This window comes from Enoplosus armatus, chromosome 14 (assembly GCF_043641665.1).
Source record: "Enoplosus armatus isolate fEnoArm2 chromosome 14, fEnoArm2.hap1, whole genome shotgun sequence".
Taxonomy (NCBI): domain Eukaryota; kingdom Metazoa; phylum Chordata; class Actinopteri; order Centrarchiformes; family Enoplosidae; genus Enoplosus; species Enoplosus armatus.
In genome coordinates this window covers 10,269,325-10,289,132 of record NC_092193.1, presented here as the reverse complement: position 1 = coordinate 10,289,132, position 19,808 = coordinate 10,269,325, and the positions used below count along the sequence as shown (strand labels likewise).

Sequence of the window (19,808 nt, the reverse complement as noted above, 5' to 3'; positions counted from 1 at the left end):
TCTGACAATAGCACTCTAAACATGATTAGAAACACCTTCCATCATGTTTATAGATTCTTGATTCTGTAAATAAACACTGACATTCAAATGAACTCAAAGAATTATGAATTATAGCGATTACTTGAGGGATTACTTGTAGGGATTATGGCATTTGTTAATTTGATGTGCACCAGAGACGACTAGGTAGACAGCTCATAACCTCGTGCTCTCTTTATCATTTACTCTATGGACCAATCTAGAAGAATAAAATCAGCGATGGTGTATTTTTGGAATATTTTATCGTTTTTTTTACTTCAGCTTGTAAATATGATAACTTTTCATTGACAATGACAAAACACACCGCGGGGAAAATAGAAATATGTAGCGTCTATGGCCTCCAAAGGTTTTTGAGGATGCCCTTTAAACTTCACTCTGTATTTAAACTGTTTATAAATGCAGCAGAGGGACAACTAAACTATCATATTCAAAAAAAGAGTTCAGGTCAATTAGCGCAATTAGTCACGCTCTTACCTTCCATTTACAAAGTAGAATCCAAAACAGAAGAGGCCCATGGGTAAGTAAACTCTAGAGGATAGCCAATTAAATGGGGTCAGTAAAGTGCTCGGTACTCTGCGGGCCTGTTAAGCTGACACGAGTGTCTGAGGGACACTACTGGTGGTGCAGTCTATGCAAAGAAAGTCTGAGTGATGCTGTTGTGCTTTAAATTTATCTCGGTTGCATACCCTTATAAGACAGGATCTAGAGAGTGAGGTTTATTTTATTTTTTTTGCAGATGTTTTATTAACAAATATGCTGTGTAATAAATTAATAAATAAGACCTTTTATAACATGGCTCACTCGTGGTCGGTTTTATTTTTCATGCATGGCTATTCCACCAATTTTACATAATAAAGGTCAGTTTACTACTTTATGTCATGAGGAGCACTCGAATCACATTTTAATATTCTATTAAAGTATTCTAAGTACATGAAAAATGTATTCGTATTGTACTCAAAGGTGTGTCGTGATTTCTGTACTTAAATGGTGCTATTTTCAACATATTGGTTTTGCACTTTTAATGATATGTAAGTAGTACAGCTTAAAATATACATGACTACACTTAAAAGAGTAGTTTGAAATTTTGAGAAATACACTTTCATATTTCTTAGATGAGAAGATTGATACCGCTGTCATGTTTGTGCTGTAAATATGAAGCTACGGCTCGGAAATGATTAGCTTAGCTTAGCACAAAGACTGGAAACAGCTAGCCTGGCTAAAGTGTAGTTAAATACAAATGAAGGGTTTTTCAAAATAGCTCAGTCAAGTACCTGCATCTAAGTAAAACTGTAAAGTCCCATGAGCTTTAAAACAGCAAATGCATCACCCATGAATTTGTCAGAAAAGCCCGCAGTGACAAAATCAAAAAAAGGTCATCACAAGCTTCCCATGGATGCCAGAGTGGCACTTTTACTACTGTCTCTACGTCATATCTTTGAAATGACAACTCATTTGACTCCTTGACCACGTTGGGCACACTTGGTCAAACCAAATGAGCTAAACACTAAAAAGAGCAGTCACAATGATTAGAAGAGGCGTGATGTGATTGTGACCTTTATTTTTGTGCCAAACATTTACGGAGAAACAACACATTTTCAAAATGAACTGCACAAACTATGAGAAGTCAACCTAGGCCTGATAAAACAGTAACACAACTGTTTTGGCTCTTGACAAATTAACTTAATATAAAAGCACAGAACTGGTTATGACTTGGTCTTCACCGGGTGCCATTTTTTGTGTAGCCGACTCTCGTCCACATTAAATGTAATCACAGCAGTCCCATTAACTTTGGTGCAAGGCGTGACCTGAGAGTCGAGGTTGTAGGTCCCCCTGCTTTCAATACTTAATGTGCTCTGTAATTAGCAATTACATTTTTGATAATGGTATATAAACTGTTGCATGCCTGTAATTGGTCATGTGGATTTTAATGGATACTACGCAAATCAAATGGGACTATGTTGTTATTGGTAATTATAAGCTGAGAAATTATTCCATTATTGCTTACTTGCAAAGCTTTCCGATGAATGTAAAAAAAAAAAAAGAAAACCTTACAGAAAATAAATGTTACCTCTTCACACACAAAAACTACTAATAGAATAATCACCCCCGTTTTCAAACAAAATATTTTTCATTACACCAGAACAAAATGAAGACCTATAGCACTAATATATCTTATCTATTTAACAGACAGCAGTGGAGTTGTGATCTACGGAGTTCCCAGTGTCAAGATACAGTACAGCAAGAGGGCGCTACAACAAACCAAATGCAAATTAAACCTGTATGCAGAATCATATGATAACAATACATATATAATCACTTTTATATTGAATAGAATTCATATCAACAACATTCAACTCAGCTTTTGGAATACTAAATTATGCATTCAAAGTAAGATGAAGGAAATTTCCAAGTCTGAGACCGTAAAGCATGAAGAAAAAAGTGTGACATCTATCAGTGATGCGCGGTTTTCTTTTTTTCCCACTGTGGAATGTTTTTTTTGTTTTTTTTGTAGAAATACACCACTGTTTTTGGGCAAGTTTACTGTGCCAGAAAAACTCGCAGAAGTCCTAATGTGATGGGGTACGTTGGCACTTAAAAGCCATCACTATCAGGGAAGTTCTGCAAGCAAGTTGTACTTTGATTAAACAGGAGTTACATTACAAGATGTCCAGTCCACAATACAAATTACGCCAAAAAATGGCACCTCTTCTTTTTTTTTCTTTTTTTCTTTTACACTTGAGGACTGCAGGATAAGGTGCTTTGTTGGACACTTCTACAGTCCAGGATACAAAAGGCTTCAAAATCCTCAGCGATTTTGATTTGCATTGTTGTCGATAAAAAAAACAAACAAAAAAAAAAATGCACTCCTATACAGAATTTGGGATTTGTCTCAAGGCCATCTAATTGATTAATATTTAAATCCTTTTTATTTTTTGTCTCTTGATCACTTGGGACATCACCTCCAGTGACCAATCATAAGATGTGAAGCAAAGTCAGGAACACCCAACACATATACAGTATATTCATGCATGTGCTCATTATTGATCAGCATCTCCCCCTTTACCAGTTCCCACTAAAAAAAGCTGAAAATGTGAACCACCACCACTGACCCCCTGGTCATCAGTTTTATCATTATTCTAAACCTCAGATATGATTGATTAAACTAGTATACTATTTGCATCAACAATGGAGAGCAAACCATGGGGAGGAGAGGGCCTACAACACCTTATCATATCAAGTAGGATGTCAGCTACTCATATGCAAAGTGAGAAAACACAAGTATGTAAGCACCCTGTAGAAAAAGTTACATTAAAAGGTGCCCTGTAGAAAAAATTATGAACCAATCTAGTCTCTCAATGATCTCTTGTAATAGGAAGGTACAAAACGCGTTGACCGAAAACTAAATATCAAGAAGAGTAATGACACACGTGTCCCATTCATGATTATGCAACGTCGTCTTACTCTTGACCTCAAAATGGGCGGATGTGGCTTCATTTGCCTTTCAGTGTCTTTTTGCTCCTTTCAGCATCATCAAATCACCAGACACTGATAGTAAGTTAAAGCTTCTAAAAAAGCCGCAATAAAAGTCTTCATCTTAGCATGATCATATTTTAACAAATATAGTAAGAACTTTGTTTTTTTTAATACAATTTTTAATCTGCACATTTCTGCAGAAAATCCTGACACTGATAAAATCTGAATCTCAAAATGGGTTTCTGAAACTATGTCCATTTAGTATACTTTATACATTATTTTTTTTATATATACAAATCAAAAGAAAATGTCAACAAAAACTAACAATTCATGACAATCATAACATTATTATCCAGTATTATCTATGACGTCTCTTTCCGTTATAGTTTTGCCATCAAGATTTAATGGAAATAATGCTACATTTGTACTGAAAAGGGTGAAGAAAAGCATTTCAGCAGGCGCTGCACCCATTAAGAGTGGACATCGAGTGAATCAGTCATTTCTCTCTGTAATACAGCAAGTATGCTTTCAGTGACTCGGGCAGCGGTAAAGCCATTATTTGGTCTCTCAACACGTTCACTTGCTTGAGGATTTCAATGTCGCCAATGTCTCTTTCCTCCTCCTCCTCCACTTCTGTGTGTGCTTCCTCAGGGTGCTCCTCCTCCTCACTCTCCACCATTTGGGGGATCAGCTGGTTGCCTACAAAAACGTAGGTGTTGATGCGTCGCCGTCGGCAACGCCTGCGTTTGCGCTTCTGGGGAACTCTTTGCGCCGTCCCCTTCCCCTGGCTGTCTTCGTTGGCCAGGTTTCTCAGCGTGCGGCGAATGTAGATCCGAGACAGATCCTGAAGGCTGCGGACAGTCACCGGGGCTGAGGACAAAGAGAGATGACACAGTCCTTCAGGGCAATGCGCCACAAAAATAAGAATAATCCATACAGCTGCACCAGTCCTTCAACTAGGTCAGCATAAACAAGTGCGGCCGTCAAAGAGAAAACCGTGTCTCAGTATTTCAAGGAAAGGGGAATAACTGGCTCTACGGAGCAGCTGCAGGGCGAGCTTCATATGTCAAAGCAAATATTGCTGTAGGAAACGTCTCATCACATCACTTTGAATGTACTGTCTGACTTTAAAATATTGCCTGCTTTACACTTCAAGACCAGTTAGGCATAATAACACACAAAGGCTCTGTTTTAATTTGTTTTGAGGACAGAGGCTGGAGAACTTACGCAGCTGGACAGTGTCGGGCTTCTCTCCATCAGCTCTGCTCTGCTGGACCAAGGGGGCAAAGGACACCGCCAAGATGTTTTTGCTCTCCCATGTGCACTGGCCAGTCCTGGTTATCTGGGTCAGCTGCATAAAGAAACAAAACATGAAGTCAACACTGAACACTATGAAACACTGTGTATCAGTAGAGAGCAAGGACTAATGGCATAAACCAGTTACTTCAGAATATATTTTCTTTTTCTATCAACCATCAAACATGTTGGTGAACTTACATCTTGGTTGTGTGGATTTATTTTTTTATACCTCTCCGTCTTTGCTTATTGTGTATTTTTGTGAATTTTTTGTGAAGACGATTCTTATGTGGATGTGTCTCTCTGTTTGATTCTCTACAGAGACCAGCCAATTCACTGTTGCAATTATCTCTGTTTTTGCTTATTAAATAACATTCACAGGTCTAATGATCTTCCTCCAAATTCCAGGTGTTCATTATGGTTGGCAGATGTACATACACTGTGTAACCAGAGAAATATAAACCACGCCCCTGGAGAAGAAACAGGCCCTCCTTTACATTTGCTTCTATGCCACTATATCAAATAGGTGCATGAAACTTTAACTTCATTTCCACACTTGCTTTGTATGTGAACATATTGCTGCCACTGGGCTTAAAGAACCACCTAACAAACTTTGAGACGAGTCTGAGCATCAACAGGACGGTGAAGCTGTCAGAGGTGTACAAATGAAAGGACCAAACACAAGGGGTGGGCGATAAGGATAAAATACATATATGTAAGTTTATATTGCAATATTGATATGTATTGTCTTTTTCCAGAAAATCAATTGAGAAATTGTTACTGGATACGTTGCAGTTATAGTATACAGGACATCGTCACAACGCCCACCTCTAACAGACACATCATCAAAATGTCTACTGGTGTGAGAAGTTGGCCCCCAGCAGATGACAGATATCTGGTGGCTCAGGCCATAACAAGTAATTACCAGTCCTCAGTATGACAGTTATCAAAACACAAATAAACCACATGAGGCTGCGGACTCATCATGCATGGTGATAAAGTGAGTGCATATCTTGGTAGGGGGAGGTGTAATGGTTTAGGGTTGCTTTCAAGTGGCACACAACAGGTTGTAGACGCCTTGGAGGCAGATGTAAGGTTCATCCATTCACAGCCATCTTTAATGAGCTTCATTCAACATGATAATACACACTGTCAGAGTGCAAGGTCTCTCTGATTACTTATTTCAATATGGCCCCAATATAAGTGTTTACATTTACAGTTTTACGTTAATGGTATCTATATGTTACAGTAACTTACAAAATGAGTCAAAAAAGAGAGTTACAGATGACAAAGCTTGTTTCTTAATGTCTCCTCTTCACATTAGTACCTAGCTGTGTCTTTGAAGATACTCAATCACACAGTATGTCAGCATTTTCAAAAAACTCTGATCATTTTAAAAAGAGAGTCATTTTAAAAAGCTTTCTTTTCTTTTTTTTGTGGGAGGTGGAGAGCGCCGGCTTGGTGCTGATGAAAGGCCACAACAAAGAGAGAAAGGATGCGTTTTTGGAAATTATTCGCATTAATGTGGACATGGCCTCTGCGGATGTAGGTTGTAGTGCTTTCATGCTGTTTAGAACTTACAAAGATCTCTTATCTGAATTATGTTTAATTATTTTCCCAACCATGATTCATAAATGTGCGGGCTGTTCTTACTAACGCCTTCTAGCCTCTTTAAAAACACAGCACAACGTGATTGATTTCTTTTACGTATGTTGTACTCTCTGAAGAGTACACTCAGGCCTTGATTAAATAACAGACAACATAAAACATCAAAATCTTGGGTCACAATATCTCAATCTTTGCTGCACTTTTCCTTTAAATGCCTTGAATTGCACAAAATACTTGGCCATGAATGTGTCAAGATCTTTACCCTCCTTACTGGATAAAGTTCCTGCCATCGTTTTCTCCACCAACTTCCCAAAATATTCTTAATGCCCTCTTACATGCCCCACAGTCTGTCCACACTCACACATCCACCATTTTAAATAAAACATTTATTTATACAGCCCTGTGTGTGTGCTCCTTACACGGCTGCTCAAATCCAGGGGCAGTTGTGGCTCAATAATGCATGTGAAAGTTACATAACCAGTCTTGTAGGTCAAAGCTATTTTACCTTGTTTTCATGTGTTAGCACTTCGAATAGCAATCATGATGTTGTTGATTCTGTGTCGTTCTGATGGCTCACCTGATCCTCTATAGGCATCACCAGTATGCCTCCAATTTTGAGCAGTACTTTCATGTAATTTTCATGGTCTTTCTGCACTCCCGCGCCACAATAAATGCGATCGTATTGGTGACTGTCTGTTGAGATTTCAAGGCAATTCCCCACCACAAAGACAGGTTCACAGAACTCAAACCTGTGAAAAAAAAAACAAGCACGGTGGATAAAATACTTCAAACAATGATGGAAAACATTTTTTTTTTCTTTCTTTCAGCCTCATTTTCATGTTTGTGAGCTGTGACAGAAATATGCAGATTAGAGGAGTAGAATTAGAGAGAAGTATTTGGGCAGTACAGTGGCTCAGTGGTTAGCACTGTCGCCTCAGAGCAAGAGGGGCCTCGGTTTGAATCCCTGCTGGGCCTGCGTGGAATTTCCCCATGTCCCCTTGACTGCACTGCTCTTAACAAATTCAGAGAACTAATTCAGTCTTACGAGTTAAGTTATCCTTTATTAATAGATGGATTAATAAAGATAACTTAACTTAATTTGCAAGACAGTCTTTAGAGCCAAACTGGCAGGTAAAACTGATCAGCATCAGACAGTGCTACATCCAGTTTTTGTTCAGGGAACAGTTTGACATTTTGGGAAATACACATATTCGCTTTCTTGCCGAGAGTTAGATGAGAAGATTGATATCCCTTTCATATCTGTCTGTTAAACATAAGGCCGCAGTCTGGAAAGAAGACTGGAAACAGGGGGACGGGGATGCATAAGATAATAAGGTGCTGGTAGGTGGATTTTGTTACCTTCAGACAGAACCAGGCTAGCTGTTTCCCAGTCTTAATGCTAAGCTAAGCTAACCAACTGTTGGCTGTTGCTTTATATTTAAAGGACAGATTAGAGAGTGGCGTCAATCTTCTCATCTAACTCTCTGAAAGAAAGCAAATCAGTGTAATGGCCAAAATGAAATATTCCTTTAAAGCGCACACTTACTTGTCAAAGCTGTCACTATTCTTTATGAAATCATCCAGCTTCTCTCTGGCATATTCCACCACATCCTTATGGAGCTCAACTCCATGGTTCACACCAAATGGCCCTTGGAAAAAAAACACAACAGGAACAATATTTTCAAAGCATTACCTACTACCTGTTATGGTGTTATGTAGTACTGAAACAATCAACTGTTTGATTGGATTGGATTGACCCAAAAAATGTATCTGCACCTATTTTGACAATCAAATAAAAGGAATTTTTCTAAATTAGAGGATTTGCTGCTTTTGTTTTATGCGATTGTAAACTGAATATTGTTGGGTTTTGGACTAGAAGACAAAACAAGCAACTTATAGGCTGTCCCTTGGAATTTAGGACATTGGTCTATGAGTCAGGAAAATAATCATTGCAGTCCTATTATTGTTGATGCTGATTTGTGGTCACCTGCTATACTTTTATAGTAAATTTGTTTACCTAAATTTTACACAACATCTGCACACTTCCCACACATGGAAAAACCCAGCTTGAAAAAAAGGGCACGCAATGCTTACCTATGATAAGGCCGACCATTGTGCTCAGGTAGCCAGTTCCACTGCCCAGATTGAGGAAAGAAAGTCCTGGCTGCAGTTTGAGAGCCTCCATTACCTCAGAGTATATACACGGAGCAGAGAGGTGTATGTTGCCATGCTTCCACGCCAAGTCTTTGTAGGCACTGTCCCGGTAGCCGTCTAGATAGTAGTCACCGCGGTCTATGGCCCGAAAAGCCTGTTCAACTTTTTCTGTGCGGATATACTGGGCCTCCTTCAGATTATCAATAAGGTCGTCATTGTCCTCCCCAGCGCTCACGGCTCCCCCCATGGTGAAAAGAGAAGAGAAACACAAGGGCCGAACTTGTACTCAGGATGAGCTATTCCTCCTCAGAGTGGCATGGAGATGAACGGCTGGCTGAAGGATGCTGCCGCTGTGACTCCCCAAACTTCAGTTCAGACAACGGTCATGTCCAGGCAGCAAGTGACCTGAGAAAAATGACATCAACATGTTATGGCATTATGTCTGCTAGTATACAATACAGCGTCTGGTTAAATCCACAAGTATAGTGCAGATTTAAGATGCTGATAAAAGCGAAGATTTATTCATCTTCTCCCACAACTGGGACAGTCTTTTGATGAACAGTGAGTATTATGCTATAGCAGCCAAAAAGGTCTATCTCTGTAGGGATCCTTTCCATAATGTTGTCAGACACTTAGAATAGCAATCTGAACCTGTCACTGGCAAAACAAGCACTTTTAGTGGACGTACTTTGACGGGAACAGTTGCCCACAAGGAATACGTTACAGCCAATGCAGCGTGTTTCAATCTACGGGACCAACTCCAAAGCCTTTTGTAATTATAGTCATTTAGACCTCAAAATATGTAAAAATAGGGCACAGGTTTAAAAATACCAGAATTACCCTTTAAGGCATTTTAATTTGATAATATAATTTGTTTAGGCAGCCTTAAGACTACGATTTTGTGGCACGTCACCTCCATTGCAAAGAGATGAACCCCCAACACACACCTTATACCAGTTATTTATGCTCATTCACAGGCCTTTTTCACAACAGGCATTTTGTCATGTTGAAGCAGGGAGAGGCACAGGTGTAATTAATAACCTTAATAATGGCTCCATTCAATTTATGTTCCTAGTCCACGATATAATATATGCTGGCTCACGAGCAGGGCTTCCTGGGACGCTTAATGGAACTGAGCCATCATTACTGTAATTTGTTACACCTGTGATTTTTCCTGCAAATATGTTGCTATGAAAAATCTCTATTCGTTAAAAAAATAACTGAAACATTTTATTAAGGGACAGAAAATGAATCCGCAATTCACTGTAAAATGCCAACAATTCACTGCTTCCAGCTTCTAAAAATGGGAATATTTGTTGGCTTTCTTTCTATTATAGTACACTGAATATCTGTAGGGTTTAGACTGTTGGACCGTCAAAACTAGCAATTTGAAGATGTCAATCTGGGCCCAGGGAACAATTTCACAGACAAAACAATTAATTGAGCAAATAATAAATTGTTGATAAATTGTTGTAATAATGTTTTAGAAACAAACACTTACTTTTTCAGACCAAAACCTGGTGAAAAGCATCTAAGGCTGACACTATGTGCCGAGATGTCATATTCAGAGGGTAAGTATAGGGTTATGTAACAGATAGCTGACATTAAGAGAGGGCAATATGGATAAAACCCTTTGTCATGCCACATTATTTTATATTACAATATCAATATTTATTGTCATATTATTGAGTTTCAGGAAACATCTACTGAGAAACTGTTGATGGATAAATAACCGGAAAACAAACAGACACAAATGTTTTTGGCTAATCCTGAAAAGGGTACATCATCACATTGATACAGAAATCATAAAAATCCCATATTACCATAAATTCATCCTGCTCATTGATTTACAACATCAATAAAGAATAAAACAAAAATCACTCTCTTGTCTCTTGTTAAACTGCTCACACATGATGTCCACACCAGGACCATAAGCTGAGATGTGGGGTCACACAAGCAGACGTTTCCCTTCATTTTAAGGGTGCACAAGCCAAAAAGGTTTAGAACCACTGCTATAGGACAATCTTTGTAGAGGTGGGCAATTAAAACATGCACTGATCTCTGGTGATCTGAAAGTTACTTACATTTCACTATGTAATACTGTACTATTAAGTACCACGCCGTAGCAATAAAGAGGAAATCCCTAACAGATGCTGGTCTTTAAACATTTTATAGACGCTTTGATAACTAAAACACCCCACACTGGCACAGAGTGAATGGGTATAGCTGGAGATGCAGCCAAGGGAGTCAAGGCTTGAATTCCCTCTGTGCCTCCTCAGCATCTCCACATCTGACTCAGCTAATAAAGATTAAATTCAGAGGTGACTTTGTAGTGGGAGGCCTGGTAAGGTAATTTTCCATTGGCTCTTTCTCGCAGGCAAAAAAGATTCATTGAGTCGCTCACCATCACTGATTGTATATATTTTTTTATCCTAGTTTTTTCCCCCTCTACCCTCTCTATAATGCATAGTCCTTTGAGTTGCTTGCAGTGGAAAGAAAATCCAGGAAAATGGGTCAGGTGAGGTATTGTACAAACAAATTGCTTTTGGGCACTGCCTGTACAGTTGCACCAAAGATAAGTCTTGAAGCAGCGGTCATTATTCACCCACTCCTTTAAGACAAATCAAAAAGGACCAGCTGGGTAACAACATTTGTTGCTATAGTGAATCTAGTCCTGCACAGAAAATGAAATGCCTCTTTATAAACAGGAATCCACAGGTAAGTACACACACACACACACACACACACACACACACACACACACACACACACACACACACACACACACACACACACACACACACACACACAAGATGTCCTGGGTTGACCCCTGCTGTGTGTGTGGAATGTACATCGACGCCATCTCAGGTCACGACTGGCTGCTACAACCCGGTGAGGGACAACTCACTGAACCATGCAGGATGACGAAACATGTAACACAAGCTCCACTCTAGTGCTGTAACTAAATAGCAAAGGCCCGTCTAGGCAGCGCACCAAGATGTACACACTGCTGATCAACAGACAGTGTGAGGTAAACTGATAATCCCCATGGTTACCAGCATTTACAGTGTACATGCAGACGTTTTATCAGCTGATTAGCAGCTCTGTCAGCAAAGAAAATTATATCCATACCTCTGTGGCAAAATGCCAGAGCGATATAATTTGTATTCGCAGAAAATAATCCCACGAGTATCAGTGAATATCGTAATAAATCTACAGTCACAAGTCTCACGTTTGCTTTAGAGAGTGCACAGGATTCATTTGTGATGTTGTAATGACAGATTACGGCATTTGTCATTTGTAATGACTCGTGCCTCAAGCTACAACAGCCATGAAAAATACATTTTTGATAAAACATTTCCATATTTTTTTCATAACGACTAGCAAATATACAAATCCTGCCTGTGAATTTACATTTCCTGAGGCCTTCTTGTGTGCGAATGTTTTGTCCCATATTCACTGCAGCAAAAAATGTGAGCATGTGAGGTTGACATTGAAGGATCAGATACTAGATAAAAAAGAGGCAAGAAGGTGTAATTAATGAGATCTGGCTGTGTGAGAAATTAATTCAGCAACTATTTTCTATGTGATGTCGAACGTATTATTAACACAACATGTCTGCAACTATGTTCTACAAAAGTTTCATAGAAGTGCTCGTGAAGTCATATACACTGGAGTATTTCTCTGTGCAAAGAGGCGGCTAAAAAGGAGCTGTGCCGAGTTTCTCTCCACACTGAGTGAGCTGGAAAATAGAAAAACACCTGTACATTATATTGTAATTCATAACAACATTCCTGCTTATGGCGTGGCTCTAGGGATAGCACTGCTGGTTGTCAGTTTGTCTGTTAGTCTTACTGAATTTGATGAAACCTGCTGTGGATATTCATGGTATCATAATGCTTTCAGTCACCCAATGACCTTTTATTTCTAGCACCACTGTTACATTGAAATGTCCGATTTTACATAATATACCACAAAATCTGAAAAGTGGAATATGATGATATTTGCTGAATATGTTCATGGTCCTTTGAGGATACTTCTATTTTTCTATAGTTCTATATACTAGGATCTTTCCACTTCTATTAAAAGTTTGATAGAGCAATGTATCATCTTCTGATACCATAGTAATACACGTGCCAATACGATGTTACAATGTTGATATGAATACATACAAGGGAGAGGCATATCTTCCATTTATCAGTTCAGTTAACTAGTCTAAGATTACTCTTTGATTGTGTTACCTGCATGTTGCTGTGTGTTAAAAAGGTCAAATCTATGTACTTTCTTACACACTCAAAGTGGGACAGGAATTCTTTTTTATTGCACTACATAAGACCAATTTCAAGATCTAATTTCTACTAAAAAAAATTCCATTACAGTGGTATGTTTTCTGCTCCAGTTATACAGTTTTGGGCAATGTTAGTGTTAGTATCATATAATTTCCACAACTACACAAGATTAACAGAGTATAATGAGTCGCTCACCATAATGACCCTTCCTTTGGCTCCATCCTCAGACTGGGATATAAGAAAGCAGTGGATAAACCCTTTTGATCATTGATTTGATATTTGAAATATGGCTTCTCCTCTGACTCCATCCCCAGGCTGGTGGCAGTGATCTTATGGTGTGCTCAGACTGAATGGAAAGTGTATTCGCTTCTCTCTTTATTTACGCAAGCTGAACCACTGGACTCTGTGTTAATTAGTCACAAACAGCCAAGGGATGTGACAGCAGAGGCTAACAACAGGAACCAACTCCAAGCGAGTGTGTTTGTGTGAAACAACTCAGATTTTAAACCATGATGGCAGTCGTTTCTCTTATTCTCCTCTGGACCCTCTCACTTTTGCTCAGATTGTCTCTGCGTATTCATGAAAAGAGGTCACACAGTTTTGAATTTTTGGCTCAAATTAATTGTCTTTCCCTCAATTTCAGGAGCCTACATGAACCTGCAACCATTTGCGTCTTGCCATTGACTTTATATGCAACTCACTGCCTCCAAAGTTCACTTCGCTTTCAGTCTGAACACAGCCTTAACCTCCTAAGACCTGGCATCCACATGCGTGGACATCACATTTTGGGTTATACCATAATACTTAATTCTGCTTATATGGAAATTCAAAATTGTCCCCGTATGCGGAACCACATCATGTCAACAGATGATGCTTAGTTTTTATACTTATCAGGTCCCAATAAGCCCAAATAGCAAAGAGAAATTAAGATAGAGCTTGGGTCTTAGGAGGTTAAAATAGCTAACATTTTATCCATCTATTGTTTTTTTTGTCTGATGTGTAATGATAATGATAGCATCACAGGGCTGCCAGTGAGGCCATAGAATTTATGTGTTGTTAATTGCTGTCAACACTGTGTCACAGAGGTGTGCATTCAACTAGAGCTGAAGCTAATAGTGGAATAATCGATTAGTAGATAAACAGAAAATTAACTGGTCTTTTTTAAGCAAAAATGCCAAAAATGTATTGGCTTAAGCCTCTGAAATGTAAATATTTGCCGCTTTTTTTTAGTCTTCTTCACTGTTTGCACCTGCTTCCTGAAAGACTTTATTCTACTATATGGTAGTTTGTGCATTAAGGACTATTTTAGGTACTTGTACTTTACTTGACTATTCCCATTTTCTGCTACTTTATACTTCACCTCCACTACATTAATTTAACAGCTGCAATATTAAAGTGATGTACACATTAATGCATCAATAATTATAACTCAGTATTATAAATTATATGACTCTGAAATTGACCATTCTGCATATTCAGCACATCATTTTGGTAAGTATATTGTGATGCTAATAAGTCAAATGTTCTGAATGCAGGACTTTCACTTCTTACAGAGTATTTCTACACTGTGGTATTTCTACTTTTTCTTCAGTCAGGTTGTATTTACAGGTTGTACAGCAGGGATGTTGCTTCACATGATACAGGTGCTTCTATTTTTCTGGCCACTCGGTGTGAATGCAGCGGTGTTTACAGATGTTCCTAAATTCCTACAACTGACACCTGATGAAGCCAATCAGCTCTCTGCCTGGTCACGTGCTGCAGTTGCCACACAGACGGCAGCCTGTCAGCCAATCAGCTGCCTGAGACACTTTCTTCGCACTGCGTGTGACGATGGGGCAAAACAACAACAGCGTTTTCATGAAATGTTGTCAAGCGTTATTGATCACGCCTGTTTCTTGATCCTGCCCCGTCGACATCTGTGAGAAAGACATGGCGAGTGAAGCATCCATTACACAAGCTGACACATACTAACAGCGTGTTTGTGCATCCATCCAGCTTTTGTCCCCACTTGTCGACCAAAACGCAGTTGCTGGCCAGCTCTCTGCAGTGCGATTAACCTCAATCTTTAGCAGCGCCTAGCTAAACCGGTTTGTTCAGAAGAGACTGAAATATCAGACCTGTATGTTTTACTAACTGCTGCGGAAAAATCCTACCAAAAAACAAACAACAAAAAAAAGTAAAGATAAAGAGCCTCTTCCGGCTGATGAAGCACACGTTTGTGACGGAAAAGTGTCCTCAAGCCCGCTTGTACTGCCTGAACACACATCCAAAATGACAGAAAGTGAGTGTTGCAAACGTTTGCCACGCTGACAAGTGACATAAATGGATTTAAATGCACAGTTAGGTGCACGAGTTTGCATCTAGTGTCGGACACAACGCCATCCTAGCTGCCAATGAACCTAGCTAACGTTAGCTTTAGTGGGCCTGAGTGCGCCATCATCAACACAGAGACAAAGCAGGTTAGGTAAGCTCGTCTCTTTATCCAGCCGTTACACAGCTAGCAAACACACCACACAGCTAGCATGGTGTGACACATTTAACAAAACTAACACTATTAACACCCGGAGAGGTTTGCCAACAATACAAACAGGCTAACAAACAGACCAACGGCTGTTAGAGTTAGCTTAAAAGAAAATAAAAGATACTCACAGCGCCGTGTCGCATAACTCTCACTCCTTGTAACTGGATGTGCAATGCGACGGTCAGTGACAGTGACTTTCAGCCGTTACCAGCCTCCTTTAGAGGCTAACTGCTGGTTAACCGAGCTAACTAGCTAGTTGGATGAAAATGGTGAAGTTGTAACGGCGAGCCGATGTGTCGAAGTGGAAGAAGAAAGAAACAGCTGAGGAGAGGATGTAAACACAGGTCACGTGGTTTATAATGTTGTCGATAGAGGGAAGCACTGTTGCTCACACTGCACACATACCATATATCTATCTATCTATCTATCTATCTATCTATCTATCTATGTATCTATCTATCTAACAGTTGCTTCTTGTGTTCATGCAATTTTTGGAGTAGATTTTAGAGTTACTTAGTCAAGTAGTTTTTAGTGAAAGACTGTTATGTGTGAGAGAAAAGAGATAAGAGAAGAGAGACTTTAATGTCATCCATCTGTATACAGTGCAGTGCAGCACACGGAGGCACCAAAATTGTGTTTCTGCTGGTGCAAAACCAAAAGGATGACTGATGCAACATTCAGTGGGAGTGGAGCAAACATTCAGACTTCACACAAGGTGCAAGAGTACAGAACAAGAGTACAAACATGTAGTGCAATACCCAGGACAAAAATTATAACAAGACTGAAAAGACCCATGAGCCTTTGACTTTTTAAAATTTATACATCAATATATCTCTCCATGAAGGCAGTTGTTCCTTTACAGTAATTCTACCTAGGTTTTTACAATATCAAAGGCTCTTTCTCCTGTAGCTTTTTGTGTGATGTACTGCACTACAGAGAAAATGACATCCATTGCAGGGAACAAATGTCAGATTAGAAATTAGACAAATGAAAGAAAAGATTTAATCCGGTTTTACTTTGTGCAGTTTATTTTGTAATTTCCCACTTAAGTCAATCTAGTTTGACATCTCTTCTTTTAGGCATTTGAAGTTAAAAGACCAAATCTATCTATCGACAGATAAAAGTTGAGTATGGCTGGCCCACTGTGACGAGCCTGTTCATTATCATGTCCTTTAACAAGAGAGTACAAGATTGGAAAGATCGTGGAAAGCTTCACCCACCTTGTAACCTTGCACAGTTCCCTAAAGGAAAAGGCCTAAATTTAGCCTGCAGCTGGTTTTCTGGCCTGTTCTGGAAGTGTGGGGATGGACGATCACCAGGTTTAATAAGGAAGCAGTCGCGGTCAGCAGACACTCGCAGGTTTGGGCTGATCAGCAGGCAAGGTTTCAGGGAGCTGGCTTCACCTCTCCTCTTGATAATACGACAGATTACTTATTTTTAGATGGGAGGTTTTGTATGCAAAATATGCAGTCATTAAAGAATAACCAAGCCGCCTTTATCCTGTTTTCAGTGTCTTTACTCAGGCTTAAGAAAGTGTTTGAGATGCAGTTAAAGGCTGCTGAATATCTACTATCTAATTCTCTGGTTTTTCCAGAAAGCACAAAACATTCTGGCTGATTAGTTGTTGGCAGAGTAGGAGAGCTCACCAAATCCTTCAGCATTCACATCGACATGTTTTGATCTCACTTTCTTTTGTCGTCAGAGTGAGCTGTCGTTCCTTCCTGCAGGTTGTCTTGTATTTGTTGACTTCCTCAGTCGGTGGTTTCAGCGCGCCCTACTTACATGACCACAAAAATACACAAGGTTGCAGACTGTTTAACATGGGTCCATTCAAGTTTTTAGTAATTGAATACTGCACCTACTCATCCAGGAGCATCGTGTCTCTCATGGCCATAAACAGGCTAATGAATGAAACAGCAACTCCACCCCAAGTATGGCCTGTTTTTAGCGTCATAATTACTATGTGAAACATGAAGCCAGGATGTTAGAAAACTGAGGTCAGCCCCCCCCCCCCAAGAAAGTTTCGAATAACCACCAACAAATCTTGTGATTTTGAATTATTTTCATATTCTATTCATGCACACTGCCAGGGATACAATGCTAATAGAGAAACTCTAATTAAATATCACTCTTTATGTTGAAAAATAGACAGATGTAAAGATAGTGACTATAAACTTTAAGCTTTGAAAACATATCATGCATAACTTGAGTAACTGTAGAATATAAACTCCTCAGGTCATTATAGGGCTGAATGACCTCCTTGTGTCCTCAATACTAGCTTCATGAAAATATATATAAGTTGAAATAAAACTAAGGCATCACACAAAATCAGGACCCTGGATTTGGCCTCACTTGCTTCTTCCGTGAAACCAAACATTTTGTAGCCACCTGTTTTATTAGATGAATGTAAACACATATTGTTTACTACAGCAGGGTGAGCTGAGGTCAGAGTGCATATGTGGCCGTCAAGCTACTTTATATATCTGCCCCACCAACAGTCTCACAGTCTGCACACACAGCATATACATTACAGGAAGTCCGGGCCCTGCGTTGCATGACGGAGGGGATGTTTGTTGAGTGTGAGCCAACAGCCTCAGATTTTGAGGCTGTTCAGACATATCTGATTGTGAATGCTGTGTTGTTACTACATAAATTAAACTTTTGGTTCATTATCTGGGTAATATGCTGTCTTTGTTTCAGTGGCACCTTCCATATGCTATTAAAAACTTCTATGACTGGTTTCACTCCTGATTCATTAGAAAAGGTTTTTGAAGGGGAACAAACAGCAGGAGACTTCAAACCGTACTTCAGGTTGAAGGTCATACCATTTTTTGGTGGTTTTATATTCTTGAAAGCGTGTTGAGGGTTGAGTTTTTTGACATCGCTTTTATGCTTTAATGATTTTATGAAAATGTTTCCTTTTATATTTACGGCCACTTTTATTTTGGTCCTGTTTCTGGAGTGTATCAAATTTGGTCAGCCTTTTATTTATGAATTGATTGAGATAAATGCTGTGAGCTGTCTGTCATGTGTCGCTTTCGTTCCTTGTCACAGTGCACAGAACAAACTAGTTTCCCAAACAAACTAATTAATAAAGTCATCTAAGTAAGAAATTGAACGATATGATAATTGATTGACAGAAATCATATTAGCAACTGTTTTGACTATTGATTGAACCATTGATTGACCTAATATTAGTTGTGAATTGAGAAGATTTGCTGCCTTTCTTTGTCTTATGTGATAGTAAACTGAATATCTTTGGGAAGACGTCACATTGGACTTCAGGAAAGTGTGATTTACATTTTTCACCATTCTGACATTTTAAAGACTAAACAATTAATTGAGAAAATAACTGGTAGATTAATTAATAATGAAAATAATTGTTAGCTGCAGCCCTAAAGTGAACACATTGAAGACTGTAATGTGCACTATATTTTGATTTTGAAGTGCTCATTTCTTGCTTTTGTTAATGTAAATGTGGAAAGAGACAAAAATGCAACAAAGCTCTCCGGCTGGACTCAAACCCCGGGACGTTGTAATCACATGGTCAGCACCTTAAACCTCTTGGCAGCAATGCAGCCCTTTATTTTTTATTTCTAACCCCAGCAGCTGTTGTTGTGCTACTTTAACTCTCAGTATTTTGACTCCACTGACCACTCCCTGTTACTCTAGATGTAATGCCTTCAAGTTACCACAGGGTGGTGGTAATGCCCAATGAATCATGACACCTTACTTGATTCTTCTGGGGTGACGGGGTTCACACTTGACTGACTGAAGCTTTGAGAAACCACACAACCATTTGAAAAGTTTATTTCTACCATACACAAACTGTACAACACAGCGCATATCTGTTTATTATGAAATAGTAAAAGTAATAGGAAGTTTCAATTTACAAACTACTTCAACTGAAAAAAAGCATTACATTTTAATGTAAAAGAAAAGAAAATACAATACAATTTCATATCATACTAATATCGTTCCACAAAAAAGCATTTCACATTACAAAACATCAAATACTAACAGGGAAAAAATAAATATTATTCACAAAACTTCCTGAGCAAACAATGTGTGGTATAGGAATTAAATATAAGAAATTATAAATAAAGGAGTGTTAGGTTTAAAGAATGTGATTCAAATTTTTTAAAGGATTAAAATTCTTTAAAACATATCAAGTATTTGGATAAAATAGGGTCTTATTTTTCTGAAATTTGGCTCTTTTGCTGTTACATTTTATTTTTCTTCGAAATGTCCTAGGCTACATGTCTTTGACTTCTTTTTTGCAGAAATGAAAAATGTATTGCTCAAATGAAATACTGTGTCATTTTTCTCTTGGGATTAACTTCATGTAAAATTGAGACCTGTGTCCCATTTCCCAATTTTTGTTGAAGTCAAGGGCAGTGTGGTGAACTAAAAATACAAAATAATTGAAA

At 38.8% G+C, this 19,808-nt stretch overlaps 1 protein-coding gene across 1 annotated transcript; it reads right to left on the bottom strand.

Moving 5' to 3' along the window:
* Nucleotides 1-3,746: 3,746 nt before the first annotated feature.
* On the bottom strand, nt 3,747-15,612 carry pcmtd1 (protein-L-isoaspartate (D-aspartate) O-methyltransferase domain containing 1). The gene is made up of 6 exons (XM_070919215.1): nt 15,507-15,612; nt 8,509-8,973; nt 7,961-8,063; nt 6,992-7,163; nt 4,738-4,861; nt 3,747-4,380 (listed from the first exon to the last, which is right to left on the bottom strand). Exons 2-6 carry the CDS (start codon nt 8,813-8,815, stop codon nt 4,007-4,009), a joined length of 1,080 nt encoding a protein of 359 aa, XP_070775316.1. The 5' UTR covers nt 8,816-8,973; nt 15,507-15,612; the 3' UTR covers nt 3,747-4,006.
* Between the last annotated feature and the right edge of the window lie 4,196 nt (nt 15,613-19,808).

Bases quoted from the DNA above. Each gene is read 5' to 3' on its own strand.
- pcmtd1 (XM_070919215.1), bottom strand. From the start codon at position 8,815: ATGGGGGGAGCCGTGAGCGCTGGGGAGGACAATGACGACCTTATTGAT. The intron at 7,164-7,960 runs GTAAGTGTGCGC...TTTTTTTCACAG, and splicing joins AATAGTGACAGCTTTGACAA to GTTTGAGTTCTGTGAACCTG. The intron at 4,381-4,737 runs GTAAGTTCTCCA...CTTTGTCCTCAG, and splicing joins GCCCGACACTGTCCAGCTGC to CCCCGGTGACTGTCCGCAGC.